The following is a 22,361-nucleotide window of genomic DNA, read 5'->3' as shown; positions in this document are numbered from 1 at the left end:
TATTTTGTTATTAGAATGGATGACAAGAAAATTATTCAAGAACAAAGAAGGATGAGAAAATAGAAGCTGAAGAGGAAAACTCAAGGAGAAAGTGAAGGTAATTGTCAAGAAAAAACACAGTTCAAAAAGAAAGGGTAAATGGAACAATTAGAACAGGATTTCTAAACATTTTCTGTTGTTGGCCATGAACCTCTTTTGTCACGCAAATAAATATGGACTCCTCAGAATGTTATTAAATAGATAATATAAAATACATAGGATTACAAAAGAAACCAATTCTATTTAAATAGTTAGCAATTTCTTGTCCAAAAAGAGAACCATTTTACAGATACCAAGTTAGGAGAGGGAAAGTGAATTAAGTAAACATAGTGCCTATTATGTTCCAGGCACTAAATGTTTTATAATGCTAAGTGTTTTATAAATATTTTTATATTTTATCTGTACAATGACCTAGCCAGATATATGGTATCACCATTTTATATTTGAGGAAATGATGGTAAACAGATATTAAATGACTTCCCCAGAGTTTTATAGAGCTAGTAAGTACCTGATGCTAGATTTACCCTCAGATCTTCCTGATTCTAGGTGACATGTTCCATCTACTGTGCCATCCAGCTGCCTTTGAATTAGAGGGTTAAGAAAACTGATAGATGGGGATTAGGAGACAAGTGGGACAAATTTGCAAAGATAAAAGATTTGTGCAAAGTTGAAGAGGAATTGTGTGGCTGTAGCTGTGGAATTGCTGAAACAAAGCAAAATAATTTGAGTGGAGGGGTCAAAGTTTAAGAAGTGATAATTGGTTATAAGAATTTTCATCAAAATATACTCACATAAGTAATTCAAAGAAGCAAGACTAAAATTTTTAACCATTATGTCTAATAGGGTAAATTATTCAGTGAATTATAGTGTACAATTTTTATACTTTTACCACAGGCAGAGAAGTGTTACTCACAGAAGAGAAGGGAAAGAAAATCAAAGAATGCTTTTGAGTATTTCAGATTATAAAGGAAAATGAACTGACTATAATGGCAATAGAAAAGAAGCCTGATCAGAAGGAGAGGAAACTTGATTTTTATCTGAATGATGGGAAATGATTGCATGTAACACAAAGGAAAAAAAGAGGAAATAGAAGTAAAGATATATAATTAAAACCTTAAAAATAACATAAAGAGGAAATAGCTAGTTTCTTAGAGGAAGAAAATGCTTGTTCAAGAATAATATATGGGAACTACAAAAACTATTAGGTAAAATATCATATGGTAAGGGTCAGAGTCAAAATAAAAGAGTACAGTCAAGAACTCTTTGTTCTGGAATATTAAGGTAGCTATTTGTCTATGTAGTAGCAACCAATAAAAGGCGCTTGTAATAAAAAAAAAAAAAACTGAGGGGAAAGCTTCCCTAAGTGTAACCCCCAAGTTAACTAATATAGTGAGTAGCCAAAAAAAGAAAGATTATCACTTGAGCTACCCAGAAAGTAGAACATAAGACAAAGAATAGCAATAATATGCATGGTCTTTAATCTCTGTATAAATGCCTAAAGCTAAGGCAACAAAAATGAAGATTCTAACATAAAAAATTAAACTTTATTATGTCATTGGTTTTAATTAAGGTTCATTGTCTACTTCATGGAAGGTAACACATGACTAGACCATGGTTCAAGATAAATATACCTTATTTAAATGAAAGAGACTAGTCAAAAATGGTTTGGAGTGAAGTTGCATCATAGATTAAAAATATATTTTAATGAGAGGAAATCCTATATTTCAGGGAGGGGATGTTGAGGATATTTGGAGGAAGATGAGAGAAAAAAAGTGGTTTTGTCATTAGAGTATATTACATACTACACAGAATAGAAAGTGAAAACAAATGTAGAGTTTTTGAAATACACTACAAGACTGGAACAGAGGCGTGGATAATAATGCAGACTTCAGTGAAAAATACATCATTTGGATTTCTCTTATACAAAAGAAGTTGATAATAACTGTTATGCATACACAGGGAACCTAACAATAACTTTGATTACAAATGTACAGAAGATAGAATCAAAGTCAACTGAGAGAATAAAAATATGAGTGACTCATAATCTGAGCTCTTTTTCTGCTAGAAAATCAGATAAGAATGGATGGAATTGGAGAAGATTTATAAAAAGCCTTCACTAAAAATATGGAAAATTAGAATTAAAAGTGAATTAGAATTTAACAAAAGGACTGCTGTGCACTGGTAAAGACCTGGTTAAGATCAGATAATATAAATCTGTATAATGTGATTTCTTGACTTAAATTTGAAAAGCAATTTCTGGTCATTCAAAAAATATTTCTTGAGTATCTACTATGTAAAACAAAAAGTCAATACAAAGATAAATAAAAAGCAATTGTGTTTTGGTTAGATTAACAAGAATTTTCATTCCCTGAGCAAATTACAGCCACTGGCAATGGAAAGATAGTTCAGGTACATGCTTAATGAAAGAATAAAGTGAGCTACTATTCATTTTTCAAATGTGTCTGAATCTATTTGGGATTTTCTTAGCAAAATTACCGGAGTGGTTTGCATTTCCTTCTCTAGCTCATTTTACAGATAAAGAAACTAAGGCAAACAGGATTAAATCAGAATCACATAATAAGTATCTGAGGCTGAATTTGAACTCTTCCTTACTCCAGGTCCTGTATTCTATCCACTACACCAACTTGCTGACTGCTACAGTGAAGCTAAACTTAGAAATGTTTTTTGGATATACAAAATGAATAGTCAATATAGATAAGTAAAGAATTCCTATGCTTGATAATTAAATGAGTGATAGATATGAAGTAAACCTTATAATTACTTATAACTAACTTTTGACTATACTTTGATTGTTTTTATTTAGAAAGTAGTTCTTTGGGATATAGTCCTAAATGAACATATGTGTTTATATGTGTTATACTTTATAAATGCACAGAAAGCAATCTTATAAGAACTAACTATGACCCATCATATGCAGAATATAGCACAATGATAAAGCAAAATTAATGCTCTGACAACAAACCCAGACAGGGTTAATAATGCAAACCAACACTGAAGTTAAAGGGTAAAACAACAAGAATTGCCACCACAAAAAAATATAGTTTGGAATTAGAACCAAGCAACAAAAATATAATAATTTAAAAATTCAAAACAGAAATATAGCAGTAATAAATATCAAATCAATAAATATTAAATACATAACTTTTATTTTATTTTCACTAAAATAAAGACCAGACAACTTAAAACATTATCACTCACTATCAAAGACAACAACTGTCACTGACCATATATTTCTTTATATGTCTATTTTTTTCAATATGATATTTAGGAATTTTGTTACTGGTCTTCAATTATTTTTATTATAACTAATCACTAATGAATGTTTTTGAAGGGAATTTCTGCTCCCTTGTAATTCTGCACTTAAATTCTATAAATTATATATAAAATATACCTTTCCACCATTAATGTGTCTATAACACATAGATATAAATATGGCTTGCTATTTTAAAAAATGGTACTTCTATATTTCTATAGTTGTAAAAAGACTTGCAAGCTTATTATTTCATATACAAATACAAGTACATTCAACTCTACACACAGACTCAAACATAGAGATTATATACCTGATATCCCTGTGATGATGATCAATGTATCTGGAGCGAGGTAGAGTGAGATAATGACTTCAAGCGTGGCAGAAATAAGAATATAAACATGAGACTCAGAAAAGAAATGGATAGAAAATAGTTTGATCAAATTAAAATAAAGTTTAGAAAGATAGGGTTCACTATATAAAAAAGTTAAAAATTATAGTTGACATCTTTATGTGCTTAGAAATGCTAAAGTTGAAATTGCTGCAGGTAATCTTTCAATAATTCACATCTATAAAAATTACTCATTACTAATAACTAAAGTATTACAAAAGCAAGATATTAAACTTTAAAGAAAACTATCAAAGAATAACTTTTTTATAAAACATATATACATATAAAATGACTTCACAGGGAACTATATCTTTACAGGGATATGTGGCACTCAGGGGGTAGAGAACGTAGTCATTTTCAGGTATCTTAAGAACTCTCATGTGGAAGAAGGATTTCATTTTACTGTTTAGATCCAGGGACTATAAGTAGGAGAAAGTGGCCATAAGTTACAGAAACATATGAAAGTTCAACATGAGGGGAATAAAAGAACTGATTTGCAATCAAAATTGTACAGAAATATGATATTAGCTTGGAAAGCATATTTCACATTACTTGAGGTCTTCAACCACAAACAAGTCTGGGCCATTCTTTAAAACTCTTGACTAAATCCTCTGGTAGCTGTGATCTCATATCTCCTCTTCTTATCTAAACTCCTTGAGGGAAAAGCCATCTATATTCATTTTCTCTACTTTCTCTCCTTTCACTCTTTTCTAATCACTTTGAAATCTAACTACAGAAAGCATCATTCAACTGAAACTATTCTCTCCAAATTCAACAATGATCTCAATTGTTTTTTTTTTTTCATGGATTTTTCTCAGTTCTGATTCTTTTTTACTTCTCTGAAGCTAATTATAATTATTGACCCCTACCCCCACCACTACTATCATACAACATCCTCTAAGTGTTTATGACACTGCTCTACCTTGTTTTTCATCCTATCTGCTCCTTCACATTATTATTTGCTGGCACATTATCCACAGCATATACCCTAACTATTTTCTGAGACTCTGTCCTAGATCTTTTTTTCTTATTTCTATTCTTTCTCAATAAATGATCTCATCAGATCCTATGGGTTTACTTATCATTTTTTGCAGATTTCTCCAAGGGCTAAGTATATAGTTCAATCTCTCTCTTGAGTTACCCTTCTACACTATGAACTGCCTATTTTTTTTTTCAAACTGTGGGCATCTCAAGTTCATTATATCCAAAACAAGTAAGTATCTTTCCTCTAGAACATCTTTACTTCTTCCCTAGATACTGGGTTGCTGAGAGTAAACTGTTTTACATATTCATTCACATCCCCTTTCCATTAATATAGAAGAACCCACTTAGTTCAAGCCTTGATCGCTCTCATTTAAACTATTCCAGTAGCTTACTCTTTGATATTCCTCTTTCACATCTATCTTTACTCTCCATCCTCCATAAAGCTACCTAAGTAATTTTCCTAAAGCTTAGGCTTAAAAATATCACTCTATTACTCAATAACATTCTGACAATTTTCCATTACCCCTAAGATAAAATAGGAACTCAATTGTTTGGCAATTAAAGTTCTTCACAAGCTGGCTCTCATGTATGTTCTCTATTTACATAATACTTTCTTCCATGCTCTTTGGTTTAGTCATAATAACTTATTTACTATTTATCATATAAAACCTCCATTTCCAATCTCTATATTTTTGAAATGTCTGTCACACATGTTTATAATGTTTTCTTGACACATATCTAGCTTCCTGGAATCCTTTGTTTCTTTAAAAATCTCAGCTGAATCAATACTTTTGATATAAGCTTTTTCTGTTCTCCCAGTTGCTGGTAGTTCCCAAATTCCTATCCCTATTTATATATGCCTTATATGTACCTATCTGTGTACATTTTGTTCTCTCCAAAAGAATTTAAGATCCTAAAAGACAAATTCTTTTTTTACTTTTTTTTCTGGATCCCCAAATCTTAACATAATACCTGGCATGTAGTAAGCAAATGCTTAACTGTTTCAACTGGAAGCTGGATGATCTTATAATAAAAAATAATATAAAGAGAATTCCTATTCCATTATATTGGACTAAAGAATCTTCTGACATTTCTTCTTGTTTGGAAACTGTCTTTTGCATTCATGGCAAAGGGAATATAGGGCTTAATATACTATAAAATGCCAGTTTCTACACTTGATAAGCTTCCTTTTAAAACAAGATTTGGAGGAAAAGAGGTGGGAAAAAAGAAATTTTCAGAGAAGGCTGAATGAGGAATAATTTTTAAAGAGTTGGATTGTATTTTCATTTGGCAAACATTTATTTGATTTCTAATATATGCAAATAATCTTTAGGATCTGTTCATACAAAGAATTCAGACTTATATTGTAGAAGGAAGAAAGGACATGCACCAAAATAAATAATATTCAATAGAACTGATAAATGCAAAAGGAAGGTGTAACTACAGTGTTGAGACAGCAAAATACAGAAGCATTAAATTTGGCTATAATAATGAATAATAACAATAACTAGCACTTATATAGCATTTTAAGGTTTGCAAAGTCTATATTCTCCAAGGGTAGTGTACTTCTCCAAGGTATATATATTCTCACATGGAAGACTTTATAATGGTCAAATTTGAATAAGGGTAAAATTTTGCATAATGTGCTTGGGCAACATGAATGATCTAATTTGGTTTTAGAACAGTGAATGTGAAAAAAAAAATAGTGAGAAGGCCAAATGGTTTGTAAAATATTTTGTATACAAGGTAACAATTGACAATTTTTTAACAGAAGAATAAAGTTAACAAGCCCAATGCATTAGCTAAGTTTCATTTGAGAGAATAATCAAAGTCCAAATTAAAGTGTGCTAAATTGTTTTAAACTGTCACAGTATCAAAGATTTGGAAGGAACCTTAGAGATTATCTAGTTAAACCTTCCTGTTTACATATAAGCAAACTAAGGTGCAAAAAGGTCAAATGACTTGCCAAAAGTTACACAAGTATAAAGTAGCAAGAAATTAAAATAAGCAGCAGAAGTAGGATTCAAAATAGGTCCTTTACTTGAAATCTAGCATTCTTTCTAGTAGATCATGTTGCTAATTTACTCAGATGAAATTTTCCTAATTAGATATAATTAGATGAATAAGTAACCAAGTTAGGTTGCACTCATGAATCAAAATACATTCCCAAAAACTTTTAAATGAAAGAAAATTTTGTGAAAGAAATTATACATGATATGTAAATATTTACTAAATGTTAGTCAAGCAGTTAAAATTCTTTTTCACAGCAAAATTGTTCTAAAAATGTATACAAAATCCCAGCTATCACTACATAAATTATTAACTATTAAGGAAAACATGCAAAAACCTGCTTGGGGGGGGGTAGAGGGGGAGGGGGGGAGAAACAACAATGTACTACTTAAAAATTAATTAAAATGGTTTTTTAAAAATACAAAAATTAGTAAGGAGCAGAATAGTTCCATAGAAAAGGATCCAAGATTCATAAAAAATAAAAGAGTTGTTCTTTCTCTAATTCACCTTTTTTTTCTTCCTTCCTTCCTTCCTTCCTTTCTTCCTTCCTTCCTTCCTTCCTTCCTTCCTTCCATTCTTCTTTCCTTTCTTCCTTCCTTCCATCCTTCCTTCCTTCCTTCCTTCCTTCCTTTCATCCTTCCTTCCTTCCTTCCTTCCTTCCTTCCTTCCTTCTTTCCTTCCATCCTTCCTTCCTTCCTTCCTTCCTTCCTTCCTTCCTTCCTTCCTTTTTTCTTCCTTTTTTCTGAGGCAACTGGGTGGGGTTAAGTAACTTGCCCATGGTCACACATCTAATTCATCTTTTCAAAATGACTCAAATATATTTTCTTATTTTCTGATTAATGTTCATGACACTGTTATCTTTTATGATAATGAGGGGAATACTGATTATTAATTAAGCTAAGTTTAATGCAGAGAAACTTCCAACTCTTTTGCTCAAAATACTGATAATTACTAAAGATATTAATACTAGACTACTTTTTTCTAGGATTGTTGAAGTTTCAAAGTATTTATTATTTCCTAAAAATACCCAGAAAGGCTTAACTAGCATTTTAAAAATCTAAAAGAAATTAACACATATTTAATATAATCTGACAATGGAGTTAATTAGAATAGCACAAAACTTAAAAGAAACATAATTGATTGGAAAAAAACATATTTTGATGTTTACTGGAGGGAGCCATTTATATTCTCTTAAATATTTATATTTGAAAGGCAGTATAGTGTTATAGTGGAAAAAATTCTTTAAATTTGATTTTACATGGTCTATGCCATTCAGCAGCTGTATGAACTTGGAAATTTCCTTAATCTCTATCAATCTTTCAATCTCTATCAATCTATCAATCAAATATCAATCTTAGTTTCATTATCTGATACTATTATTATTGAGATAATATTATCTTGTAATACAATATAGCACAATATAATATCTACATTGATGTTTCAATAGCCTATATAATAACTATGTAGAAAACACATGTGTAAAATAAAACCTTTCTGAAATACAAAATGTTTTATCTCTATGGCTCTCCTATTTAAAATAATTCTTTAAAGTTTAAAAAGTGATTTACATTCATTAATTAATTTAATCATAACAACAACCTTGTGAGATAGGTGTTATTGTTATCCCTATTAGACAGAAGGTGAACTTTAAGTATCTTGTCCAGAGATACATAGCTAGTAGAGTTCAAACTCAGGTCTCCCAAGTCCAACACTATCTGTAGTTCTGGTACTGAATGGAATTACAATCAGATTAAGATGTTAGTTCCTCATCTATTAAATGAGATGATACCTATATATTTCATAGCCTTGTTGAAAGAAAAACTCTTTATAAATCTTAAAACATGATATAAATTTCTGCTAAAACCATTTCACTTCTCTTTTTACCTAATCCAAATCCTACATGTCTTTCGAGACCCAACTCAAGTACCATTTTCTCAATTATACATTTTAAGTACTCTAGTTCACCCAATTTTTTTTTCTTTTCTATTGGACAGAGAAGCTCACAAACTATTAATTTTGCATGCTTAGATTTGTATCAATAGATCAATCATTTAATAAACTACTGCCTTAGTTTGGTGATATGTTTTTTCCTCATAAAAACAAAAAGGTCAAGTCACTATTTAAAATGTTTAAATTGAGAGTAAACAACATTATTTATAGTTCTGATTCAAGGCAAAACAACCTGATTCCCGGTACCTTAAATTATAACGCTTTCAGAAAAATAAAATACAAAAGCAACTGAAACACATATATTCTCAATAGATCTTAATACAAGACTGGCACAAAATATTTCCTAAATAAATACTTTATTAATTTATTGGTTTACTATGTATTTGAAATATGCAACCAAAATTAAAAAAAAAAAAAAAACAGGAAAATTGTATAGAATTATAACTTGTCCCAACAATATAGCCTTGGAAAGCATATCAGAGGTTTACACATTATAATAAGAATGAATAGTATATCAAGGAGACATTAAAATTAACATGGTCTTAAATTAAATGAACAAAAAGATGATGAAAGACATAAAGGGAGTGTTCTGCTTTGGTCAGACGAGATTTGGAATATCGTATTTATCTGTGGATGTCACATTATAGGGACAACATTGACAAAGTACGATATATTTAGAAAAGTATGACCAGGTGATGAGATTTGAAAACCTGGAAAGACATGGAGGCAGGAGGAGAGAAGATCATTGCCTTCAAATATCTGAGGAGATTAAATTTGACTAGATTTATTTCCTCTTCCCTCCAAAGTTAGAACTACAGGAATTTTACATAGGAAATATATTTTAAAAACTAAACCTTTCAAAAAGTGTTTCCACTCTGGATTCCCAAAAGAGCTTCCTAAGAAAGTAAAGAATTTTCAATCAGTATAAGTCTTGAGTGAAAATTGAATGGCCACTTAGAGATTCACATGTCTAATTAGAGTTAAATAAGTTGAACTCTAAAGCATTACTATGAAAAAAGATAGTGAGTCTAATAAAATATGAATCCATATTGCTAATCATTGTTCCAAACCTGCTAGAGCAAAATTCAACTCATTAAGGATGTGAGACTCAAAGACTTGTCCAGGGATATAATGCCAAAATTAAAACTCAGATCCTCTGACTCAAAGTTCAAAGTTCTTATAATATCAAACTGCCTATAGTCATGAAAGTGCCACACTGGCTACTGAACTTGGATCAGTAAAATCAAAGTTCATCCTGTATTTGGTACTTATTATATGTGACTCCTGGCAAGTCACAAATGCCCAGGCTTCATTTCCTCATCTATATGATAATAGCAGACCACACTTTATAGAGTTATTCTAGGAATAAAATGAGAAAAATATATTTTGCATTTTCATACCTCAGAGAACTATGTACATGATAACTATTATTATGCTACCCATGTGACTTTAGTGAAGAGAACTCACTGAATTAGACATTTACATCTGAAAGAGGCCTTAAAAGGTTGTTATGTGCAATTTACTCATTTCATCAATAAGGAAATGAAGATACAAAGAGATTAATGACTTAGTCATGATCACATAGCAAAAAGAAAATATTTGACTCTAAGTCTTTCTAACTCTATATCCAATGCCTATCTAAGCCTTGATTTCTTTATCTATCAAATAAAGATATAAATACTGGTTGTTTCCATCTCATAGAATAAGTTTAGGAAAAGGCTCTTACAAATAACATTGTATTTCCTAAAGGTATCATAAATGACTCTGAAAGTTATTGAATTCCAGGAGCTAGCTTTATTAACAAATATTTAGGTGGTTTTAATTTTGCTTACTTGCCAATAGGAAAACATCACCATTTATATGACATTTATGCCTATTCCTTAATTCTTCATCCATATTTTCATTAATTCACTGAACAACATGGGGGCTAGGGAAGTAGAATATGATAAGGAAGACAATCTTAGGCATGGACCTTTGGTTTCATTGGTATATTGTGGTTGTTGAGTCATTTCAAGCATTTCCAACTCTGCATGTCCCCATATAAGGTTTTCTCCGCAAAGATACTAGAGTGGTTTGCTATGCCAAGGGATTAGGAAATGAGGTTAATGGTTAAATGACTTCTCATGGTCACACAGGTAGTAAGTGTCTGAAGATAGTTTGGAATTCAGGTCCTTCTGACTCCTGGGGTCCATGTTTTTTTGTACTCCAGTACCTGACTTTCCTTGGCACTTTCCTTAGCATAGGGAATTCATACTGAGGAAATTCCTATCAAAGCAATTCAGTAACTTCTGTAATTTATAGTTTCAGATGAAGTTGAATGGAATAAAGAGAGATTAAAAGATATCCCAATAGTCACATAGTCATTAAATATCTGATGCAGGACTAGAAACTGACTTTCTGACTGAAAAAACATGCTTTATCTACTACATCCATATCTCTTCCCTCTCTCATACAAGAGACATGCATTAATTCATTCATGCATTTATTCTACAAATACTTATTATATGCTTACTAACTGTAAAACACTCCTTTAAGTACTTAGGCACATATGTGTATATATATATATGTGTGTGTGTGTGTGTGTGTGTGTGTGTGTGTGTGTATCAGACATCTATAAATATATGAAATATAGATACAAAAGTATATCTTTTTCAGGACTTACAATAGTATAAGACAATAAGACATACAAAATATCAAAAAGAATATAATAAATGTAAAGGAGAAGTACAGAAAGCTTTGAAAATTCAAACAAGTGGAAGATGCAAAGAATCAAGAAAAGCTTTGTAGAAAATGTGACATTTGCACTGGATCTTGAAGAGAATCATTTCAGTAATTAGAGATGGGGAGGGGAAATACATGTCTAAAGAATTGTGCGTGTGAAGGGGCAGAGAATGGGATGATCTCAAAGATTAACCAATAATATTTGTTATAGAAACTTTTAGATAAAATATTATAATATCCTTTCTGTGTGGAAAAATTAGTCTTATAAGATGTTAAAAGATTAATTCAAATTTTAAGAATCACTAGGAAGATATTAGAATACAGCTTTCATGTTCTTGTAATATAACAACTACTATACCCAAATACCCAATAGTGGCTTCATGCCACTATACAATAATATTTATAAAACCTTGGCCAGAAAAATCCCCAATTATATTTTCAGGAAATTATATTAAAATGGTTCTTACATTAAAAAATCTTCTAATTAAGAATATAAAAATCTAATTTTTGTTTAAGTTAACAAGAAGGATCTCATATATATATATACTATTTTATCTTTTAATTAAAGACCAAAATTGTGAATAAATGATGATTTTTCTAATTTCCTTAAAAAAAATTATTTATATAGTGAAGTATGGGGAGGTTAGAAGGTAGGTATGTGGGTGTACATACATATAGTTATATACATATTCATTTATATATGTATGTATATATTTATATACGTGTGTATGCATATATATACATAAATGATAGATACATACATATATAAGCATGTGTATAAGGTGTCTCAAGTCATTGTGATATATTCTTTTAATAACTTTAAAGATCCAAATGCCAAAAACATCAACATTTGAAAGATTACTTAATTTTTTTAAAGAATATATTGCTAGATTTATTGTTTAAATTCAATATAACCACCTTCTTCTGCAATGCCATCTGTTAAGTCAGTTTTCAGACTTTCTATAACTTTTATCAGCTGTTGCTCTGTGACTGAAAGCTCTAATATTATCCAAAAATTGAGATTTTAATGCATAATTGAGAATTTTGACATAATCCCACAAGAAAAACTCTATTATTGATAGATCAGTAACTAAAATAGTCAAGAAAAGGATTTTCTCTATTCATTCATCAATTTAAAAAAAAAAAGGATGAATTACACAAAGAAGACATATGGGAAGGATATCCAGTCTTGTTAAAATGAAAATTTTTTAAATGTGATTTAAAATTCACAAAAGAAATTTAAATAAACTTTTGAATGGTAGTTTCTAAGTTTGTGGTATCTGTAATTTTAAAGTTATTAAAGCTTGAAATTGTATAAAGATCCCTTGTATATAAGAAAATTTATTTTGAATATGAAAAGTTTTAACTTTAGGTTTAAAACACTTTTCAGTATAAAATAACTAGAACAACAAAATATTTTTAAATTTCATTTAATGTTATTCTATTATATTTACCTGTCTCTCTCTGGAGAATAATGGTCATCCAGGGCACGATGTCTGTCCATTCGGCTGATGGTGTTATAATGTCCACTGGAAGGTCGTGTCCCTCGAAGTCCCTGCTCCACAGTTCGACTGAAAGAGATTTTTAAAAAGTCCATGAACTATCTTATATTTTTATGAACCATGTCCATAAACTACATTGTACATTTTTTTTCATAGTGGAGAAATTTGGGGACGACAACAAACAACAGCAATTATAAGCAAATCTAATGGAATAGCTGTAGTGTTGACATAAAACATACTGCTATTAAGATTGGGATGAGAGCAAAAAAAAAAACTGTCTATAAAACACTACTATCTTTCAAAATGGGAAAACACTATGTACTAATTAGGAAAATAAGAGGTAAAAGTAAATTGCCAAAAGGGGGAAGAAGCAAAAAAAAAAGCCTTTTTTTTTGCCTTTTACAATCATATTGTTTTGATAACTAAGATTTGTTTAAACCACAAACTAAAACATAAAAGCAAAAAAAAAAATGCCTCAAACAAAAACAACCCCCCCAATAAAATACACCAGCCATCACATGTAGAACCTAATAGATAAGCATCACTTTGAAAATCAATGAGTTGATTATATGTATGCATATATGATATGTGTGTGTGTATGATATATCTGAAATATAATCAATTTTATGTTTATGAGAGAGAGGATGGTATAATAGATATGAAGCTGCCCTAAGAACCCAAAAGACCTAGGTTTGAGTTCTGTATCTGAAATACATTGGCTCCGAAACACCAATTAAGTTATACAGTCAAAAATCAGTCCCTATTCTCAAGAATTCATACTATAATAAAGGAGACAACAAGCAAACAATTTGTACAAACATATGCAATGGATTCATTAAGAGAAAATCTGAAAGGGAAAGCACTACAATTAAGTAAGAAAGATCAGAAAGGCTTTTTTTTTTAAACAGAAGGTAGGACTTAGTTGAGACTTGAGAGAAGCAAGGGAAGTCAAAAGGCAGAGATGAAAAGGAAGAAAGTTCTAGAAAAGGGAAAAAGCCAGTGAAAATGACCAGAGTGGTACATGGAGCATCTTGTGCTAAGAAAAGCAAGGAGACCAGTATCACTGGATGTGATATGTATACAGTTCAAGAAGACTGGAAAGGTAAGAAGCATCCAATTTATGAAGTACTTTAAAAGCCAGAGAGCTGGAAGTAAAGAGAGGGCCTACAGAATTTATTGAGTAGGAGAAAGACATGGCTAGAACTGTACTTTAGGGAGATCAATTTGACAGCTAAATAGGAAGAGACTTGAAGTAGGAAGACCCCTACCAGGAAAGCTATTTCACCAAGCATGAGGTAATGAGTGCCTACAGCAGGATAGTAGTTATGTTAGAGGAGAAAGTGAAGCATATACAAAAGATGTTAGGAAGGCAAAAATGACATAACTTTGTAAAATGATTAAATATGGTTAATAAAAGAAAGTCTATAAAAAAGAAGAAATATTGAAAAAAGAAAAAAAATTAAACCAAGGCTAATTAATATTCCAAAACTAAGTATAATCTCATGGTGGGAATGGGAGGGAAGAGGAGATCTTTAATAGAAAAAGAGGTCTTTCAAGCATTCCTAATAAAGAAAATAGAATTCAGTATGTTCTTTAAAACACAAGTGGGGATAAGTGGGGAGAGACATTTATTAAGCACAGGCATGGTGCTAAGCATTCTACAAACATTACTTCATTTAATCAAAATACAAACACAAGTGATAAACCTATAAAATTAAATACATTTGAGCATTCGAATGGCTTAAAAGATAAACAAGTATTACATTCTACTAAAGAGAGAAAAGACAAATCCCTCTTTACAATTCTATAGTTTTTATGGGTAAGAAAAGTCAAACTCAAAGTCTGACTTTCTTTGGTTTTCTTCTATCACATTGTATACATGTGCATGCACATATATATATATATATATATATATATATATATATACACACACACACACACATATGTGCACATAGCTACACCCACATATATACATATATATACACATATATTTACATGTGTGTATGTGTAGATAGATTTACATGTTCATTTATATCTTTTATTTTTCTATTGCAAAAATTTCTCCCAATATACTCTCCCTTCAGAGAGTTATTTCCCCCACAAAAAGAGAAAGAAAATAAATTAAACTGATCTGTATCTCTATATAGTCTAAAAACATATCCCATGTTCATACTAGCAGACTACCCACCTTGGCAAAGGAGTCAGAAGATATGTCTTTCATATATCTTCTTAGTAACCATTTTTTCTTTGTAATTTTGCAATATTCATTTTTTATTATTTTGAAGTTATTCTTTCCATTTACATTATTGGAATTTTGTGTATATTGTTTTATTAGCTCTGTTTCACTATAAAATATATATCAGTGCACATAACTCTTAACATGATTTTTTATTCATCATATTCATTGTTTCTTATAACATAGTAATATTTCATGACTTCATGTACCAAAATTTGTTTAGCCATACCTGAATCAAAAGCATCTCTTTTGTTTCCAGTTATTTACTATGACTAAAATAATGTCACATTTGTTTTGGTATATATTATTCAATAGATCTGTTGTTAAATGTGGGAAATTACTTATTAAGGACATTCTTGAGATATATGCCAGAAGTGATGCCTAGTATTGGGATCTCTGGATTAATGGATATACACATGTTAATTTCCAAATTGCTTTTGAAAATGGTTGTATTGTTTCAGAACTGAACATGTCTTTCTCCTATAACCCCTCCAACATAAACTATTACCATCTTTGTTCATGTTTGTCACTGTTCTTGGTGTAATGTGAAATTTAGATAGTTGTAATTTGTCTTTGTCTTCTTATTAGTGATTTAAATCATTCTTTCATACGGTTGATAAATTTGCAATTCTTCTTTAGAGAATAGTTAATATCCTTTGACCCCTATGTCTTGGAAAATGAATAAATAAAGTATTTAATAAGCACTTGCTATGGACTAACCATTGTCATACAAATAGAAAAGTGATATTGTCCCTCTTCATAAGGAACCCACATTCTAAAAGGAGAGACAAAAATGCATAAAGTTTCAGCTACAAGTCAGAGAAAAAGTCCCAGGGTCTTAGGACACAAAGGCAAAGTAGATGATTATATTTCTTTTTTAACGTCATTTACATTGATAAAATTATTTTGCTTCTAATATTGAAATATTTGATAGTGGCAAGGCTTTTACTGAAATTTCTTTTCTTGCTCTTCGATATAGCTGTATCATGTGCAGGAGCAATTGTTAGGCTGCATCTCCACAGGGATTACTGGTCAGGAAAATGGGTGGGGACACTGACCCAGAAGCATTGCTACTCCCAAGACTTTTGGGATCTGGGTCCTGGGTTGTGTCCATTAATGTCTGAAAGGCGATAGTGGTCAAGACAATAGCTATGATTTGACTTGTTTGGCACATGACAGCTCCTATCTCTCCCTCAGCATGCTCTTGCAGCACCAATTAGGCTTGTAGTTGGTGGGAATGGTTCCTTTACAAGATTTGTTTGATTGACACTTAAATAGCACAGTGAATAGAGGGATAGGTGTGGAATCAAGAAGACCCTGAGGTCAATTCCAGCTTGACACTTACTGGCTGCAAGATACTGGGCAAATCAGTTAACTTCCATTTGCCTCACTTTCCTCAACTTTGGAATGGGAACAATAACACCTGTCTCCCTAGTTTGTTTTGAGAACCAAATGTGATAATAATTGTAAAATACTTAAAAGATCACCACCTTCCATCTTCTGTCCACCTTCTGAATTTCAGCAGCCAAGTCTTAAAAACAAGGGGGCTTTGTGAACAGAGTCAGGACCTAGCCCTGAATCTGGACCTAGGCCCTGTTCTGAGAATCACTAAGAAATGGATTCAAATCCAGCCTGATGATTGCTAGCTATGTGATCCTGGATAAGTAAATTAACCATTCTTAAACTGAATCTTCATCTATAAATCAGGGTAGTAGTAACACTTGACCTCCAGGTTGTTGTGAAGATTAAGTGGAGATACTTACTAGCTGTGTGACTGACTAAGGCTCATAGACTATCTACCACAGTTATGTCATTTGTAAAATGTGGAAATAATAGCATTTACCTACCAGAGTTATTGTGACAATTAAATGAAATATCTTAGCACAGTATCTGGCATTTAGAAGGCCCTTAATAATGAGGGGTTTTTTTGCTCTGGTTTGTTTTTCCTTCCTTATCTGCTCTGAGGGACATTGCTATTCTACAAGGTTTAGGATTCACCATCCTGGGCTGTCTCCATCAAGGTGGAATTGGTAGTGGTTCTTGGAACATAATATATGTGCTTAAATAAATATTTGTTATCTAGTGAACTAGTAGTTTTATTTATCTGCTAAAGAGGAAGTTGTTCCCTTCTTTGTAGAGAATAGTATTTTGATTATAGTTGTTTATCAAGACATATACATACATATATGCATATACATACATATATATATATATGTGAATATATGTATGTTATTGGCCTATATCCCTTAGATAATAAAACCCTAAAATTCTAATCTGAGAAAAATGATACAAATTTTTTTTCCATTCCACATCCGACCTTATTATAGATGCATTGAATTTGTTTGTGTAGAAGTTTTTAAATTTCATGTAGTGAAAATTATTATCTTTTGCAATTGTGTCTTTTCATTGATGAATAAGAATATATTTCATACCCATGACTATAAAGAAAATGATTTTCCTTTTCTAATTTTTATGGTTTTTTGTGGTATGGTTTTTTTTTATGAATGATAGAATTTTAAGTTTATGTAACCATTTTGATTTTTTTTTTGTAATATATAAGATGTTGGTTTAAGCTGAAGCTCTTCCAGGCTCTGCAGTTTTTTCACAAACATTTACAAAATAGGGAGCTTTCAGGTTATATATAAAATATTTCAAACAAGAAGAAAAAAAACAATTTAAATATAGTGAAGCTATAATGATTACATAAGATCTATTAGCTTCTACATTGAATGATCATAAATGAGGAACACTATATTTCATAGAGCAAAATGGTTCAGATATTTGTGACAAAAAACAGCTGAACTTAAAGGAAAACAACATATAATATTCAGGAGAAATATATACACTAAGAACCAATTATAAAAGACATAATAAAGTAAAATAATTTCCTTCTTTAAAAAATATATGGAGGTTTTTTCCAAAATAATTTATGTTTTGAGATTTATAGAACACTTAGTTAACCTTACATTGTTTCTAGTCCATTTTCTAGTCTACATTAATTCACTTGTCTATTTTTAAACCAATGCAAAAGATTTTGATGGTTTCTTCTTTACAATATGGATTTGAAATATGGAAATCCTGTTCTAGTATAATTCTAATCTTTTTTCATTAGTTTTCTTTGCATCTCAATATTTTTACTTAAGTGAATTTTATTATTATTTTATTTTATTTTGTGAAGCATAAGTGTCAAATGTGAAGAAGTCCACAAGTATAGTAAGAACCAGATTAAAATGTAATTGAGAAATATTTAACAAAAATAGATAAAAATAAAACAGAATATATGTAATATTAATATGTGGTTTTCTAAGTGCAGATACAGATCACAGGGATACTCCTGTATTTCCCAATCTCAAGTATTTCTATTTGAGTTAAACACAATGACTTTACAATATCCCTTTGATAGTTTGACTGGTCTAGAATTAAACCTGTAATTTAACTTTGCTCTCTTTTTTATTATATCAAGTCAGTCGTGAACACTAAGTATTCTTCTAATACTTATGTTTCTCTTTACTTCATTGAGAGATACTCTGCAATTGGACTGATATTTAAAAAAAAATCTGTGTGCCTTGATTGGTCCCAAAATATTTTATACATTTTGTAGTTATAAGTGTACTTTCCCTTTCAATTATTGTCCCTTTAAATGTGCTACTAGTACATAAAATTGTTACTGAGTTTTGTGGGTTTATTTTGTAGTTTGTCAACTTTGCTGAAGTCAATTGTCTCAGCATCTTTGCAGATTTCCAATAATTTTCTAAGTAAATCATGATCTAATCAGCAAAAAGGGATAGTTCACTCTGCTTTTTACCTGTCTTTGTGCCTTGAATTCCTTCCTCTTGTCTTATTGCTACTACAAAAATTTCTAGAATTATATTAAATAATAGTAGAGAAAGTCAAGAGTCTTGCTTTACTTATATTTGCAGGGAAAGCTTCTAGCATATCCCTATTGCAGATGATGTGTTCTTTCAGTTTTAGATTACTGCTTTTTTATGAAAAAAAGAGGGTAGGTTTCATTTCATTCAGCAATTGTCTTGCTGTTGCTATAGTCTATGCCAGTTTACTTTGTTCCTGTTCTCACTGCAGTATTTTGCAGCAGCAAGCACTAATATTTGTCAATCCCCCCAAGTATAAGGTGATATTCCTGGAAGGCAACATTCTATATTGCAACAGCACTCAGCCAAGAACAGGAAGTTTTGAACAGAGTATTTCAAAGAAGAGTATAAGACTATATGAGGAGAGCTGTATCATGCTTGAGAAAAAGGACAATGTAATACTAACGGGGGCATTTTTCTCTTTAAAGTCAATTGAGGTAAGAACTAATGTTTTTGGAAAGTAAGTTCCCCAAAGTGGCCGAGGTTAAGACAATCTATCACCAAAAAGGAGGAAGTCAGAAAGTGAAAAATAAGCCCATCAGTCCAATTGTGTTACCTTGCCAGAGAATGGGAGCTAGTGGAGAAAAGTGTGTTACGTGAACAAATTATGAATTAGAGATTGTTTTTTTCTACTGTTTATTTATCAGTTTACCTCATTGAACTTCTTAGTGTCTTAGCTTACAGAAGCAGCTTAAATTACCTCTTGTGTATGTTTATACCAATTGTAGAAATAAAAAGGAGAGACAGACATTAAAATGTGTATTAAACCAAGGATTTCTAACAAATGATCAGTCCTGGAGGTAATACAATTAGGGAGAAGTTGGGAGATCAATTCACAAGGTTTTGAAGAAGCTAATACCAGTCATGGAGAAAGATCTCAAATATTATCAATAACAAAAAAGTAACCAAGAGAACATTAACAACTATGAATCTGGATACTTACTTTATCAACAACATCACATATCTATGAGAATAACTTATATGTGTATAATGTGCATCCTTGATGAGGTAAGTGGAAAGGAACAATTAGGCTTCCACAACTTTTAGTTCACAGTAGACCATATATTTATGGTTATGAACATTAAGTACAACAAAAACATAAATATATGTTCACCAAAAAGTTCACTATTTTGAACAGATTTTAAGTTGCAAAAGGATTATCTATAGATGGTAAGTCTTTCAGAAGTTCCTTTTTTTGTAAACGATGAAATAGTGGTCAAATAAGCCTTGGGAGAATGTCAAGCTTCTTGGATAAGACCTATAACCATTCAAAAGATTTTGGCTGACACACACATACACACACACGCACACATGTTAGAATTCTTAAAAGGTGCTAAGTCACTGGAATTGATAGAGACAATAATTATCTAATTTAGCATGGTACTTAACAATTTTCTAGTTCAGAGTTCACACCTTTCACACCTTTAAGAGTTCACACCTTTAAGAGATCATATATAAGGAGGAGCTCCCACAAGCCCATAGAAGTTCACAAGCCCACTCTCTCAGAGGCGAAGTCAGATTGATTCCAACTTCCACCTTTGTGCTGGCTGGAAATTCAGAGGAGGAGAGGCTCAAGCTGAAAGAGACAAAGAACTAGTGGCAAGAGCTCTCGGAAGGAAGGAGAGATATAAGCCTCTAAGAAAGCTAACCAGGCTATTTTGAAGGAAACAATAAAGGATTTGGACTTTAATCCTTGGCTACATTTGGGGGGATTACACTGAAGTGAAAACTCCATCTATTTATATATCTGCTCCTTTTTATTTTTATAGAAGAGGAAAAAAGCTCAGAGAAGTAACCCTACTGCTTCTCATGATGTGTACTTTCTAAATTTTTCAAAGATTAGAATATTACATAAATTCATAGTATTTGTAATTATGGACACTTATTCTAAGTAAAATGGGAGAGAGGGTAGGGAGAAGAACCCAGAAGTCCTCCAAAAAACCTGCTCCCAGAGAACAATATATTTTAAAGAGAACATTACACTTACACACACACACACACACACACACACACATACACACACCTCAAATGGATGAAGAATACTTATTGTCTAGGCTGAGTAGCCAAGTGACATGATGGAAAAAAGCAGTGGAATTAGAGTTAGAAAGTCCCAAGTTCAAAAACTGTCTCAGACACTTTCCTGGGTATGTAACATTGGGCAAATCACTTAAATGCTCTCAGATTCAGTTTTCTGATCAATGAAATGAGGATAACAGTACCAATCTTTAGGAATTTTAGGGAAAATAAATAACATATGTGAGGCTCTACATCAACATAATTATTATGATGATTATTAGTATTATTACACTCAGATAGAGAAATGGATATAATCTATAGTTTCTCCATCTATTTATCTATCTGCTCCTTTTTATTTTTATAGAAGAGGAAAAAAGCTCAGAGAAGTAACCCTACTGCTTCTCATGATGTGTAGTTTCTAAATTTTTCAAAGATTAGAATATTATATAAATTCATAGTATTTGTAATTGTGGACACTTATTCTAAGTAAAATAGGAGAGAGGGTAGGGAGAAGAACCTAGCAACCTTACTTGAATAATAATAATAGCTCATATTTTTATAACATTTTAAATTTACAAGATATTTTATTAATTGATTGAGGTAGTTCATGCCTCAAGTGTTTGTATTATTACTTTTTTTGTCTTTCACAGTTCTTAGGATAGTGGTTTGCAAGTAATAGGTCACAGTTCTATAAGACTCTAAGATCTTTGAGAGCAGGGACTAATTTTTGACTATGAAATGAGAGAAATAAGAAAGTGCTTGTGAAAAAGTCTATATAGTCCCAAAAGGGATTATGTCATGAATATGGCTTTTGGAAAGTAACTTATTTTTCTGAGCTTTTTTTTTCAATCTATAAAATGGACATAATAATACCTACATTCATTACCCAAACAAAACTATTATGAAGAAAACATGTTATAAACAAAGTATTGTATTTGTTGGAGCGTTAGAGTTATGTATCATTCTTTTGTTTAAATTTCTTCAGTAAATATGATTTAAAGAATAATGTTTATACTTTGTAACTTGACATTTGATGTAATTACCTATGTGCTTTTAATTATCACCTTCTACAGATGATTCTCAGATCTATTTCTCCAGCCTCTACTAACTTCTAGTCTCACATAATTAACTATATATTCAACCTAGAAATTCTATATACATGTATATACATCTAAAACTATGTCTGAAATAATGTCTGAAATTAAACTCATTGTCTTTTCCCCAATATCATCCTTTTTTAACTTCCTATTACTGTTAAGAGTACCACCACCTACCTAAACTAGGAAGTTAACCTCAACTTTTTACAATTTCTCACCCTCCACATCCAGCCAGTGGCAAGGGTTTGGCAATTTGACCTTTTGCAGCATCTCAC

At 31.2% G+C, this 22,361-nt stretch overlaps 1 protein-coding gene across 1 annotated transcript in view; it reads right to left on the bottom strand.

Annotated features, from left to right (window-relative positions):
• RIMS2 (regulating synaptic membrane exocytosis 2) overlaps positions 1-22,361 on the bottom strand; it is a 761,226-nt gene that overhangs the window by 248,462 nt on the left and 490,403 nt on the right. The window contains exons 18-19 of the mRNA XM_051974462.1: positions 12,821-12,937; positions 3,624-3,680 (exon numbers count right to left, since the gene is read on the bottom strand). Coding sequence (XP_051830422.1) covers positions 3,624-3,680; positions 12,821-12,937 — 174 coding nt within the window. The remainder of the gene's footprint in view (positions 1-3,623; positions 3,681-12,820; positions 12,938-22,361) is intronic.

Source organism: Antechinus flavipes, chromosome 1 (genome assembly GCF_016432865.1).
Source record: "Antechinus flavipes isolate AdamAnt ecotype Samford, QLD, Australia chromosome 1, AdamAnt_v2, whole genome shotgun sequence".
In the NCBI taxonomy this organism is placed as follows: domain Eukaryota; kingdom Metazoa; phylum Chordata; class Mammalia; order Dasyuromorphia; family Dasyuridae; genus Antechinus; species Antechinus flavipes.
Note: the sequence above shows the minus strand (reverse complement) of the source record. Positions and strands in the feature narration are given on the sequence as shown.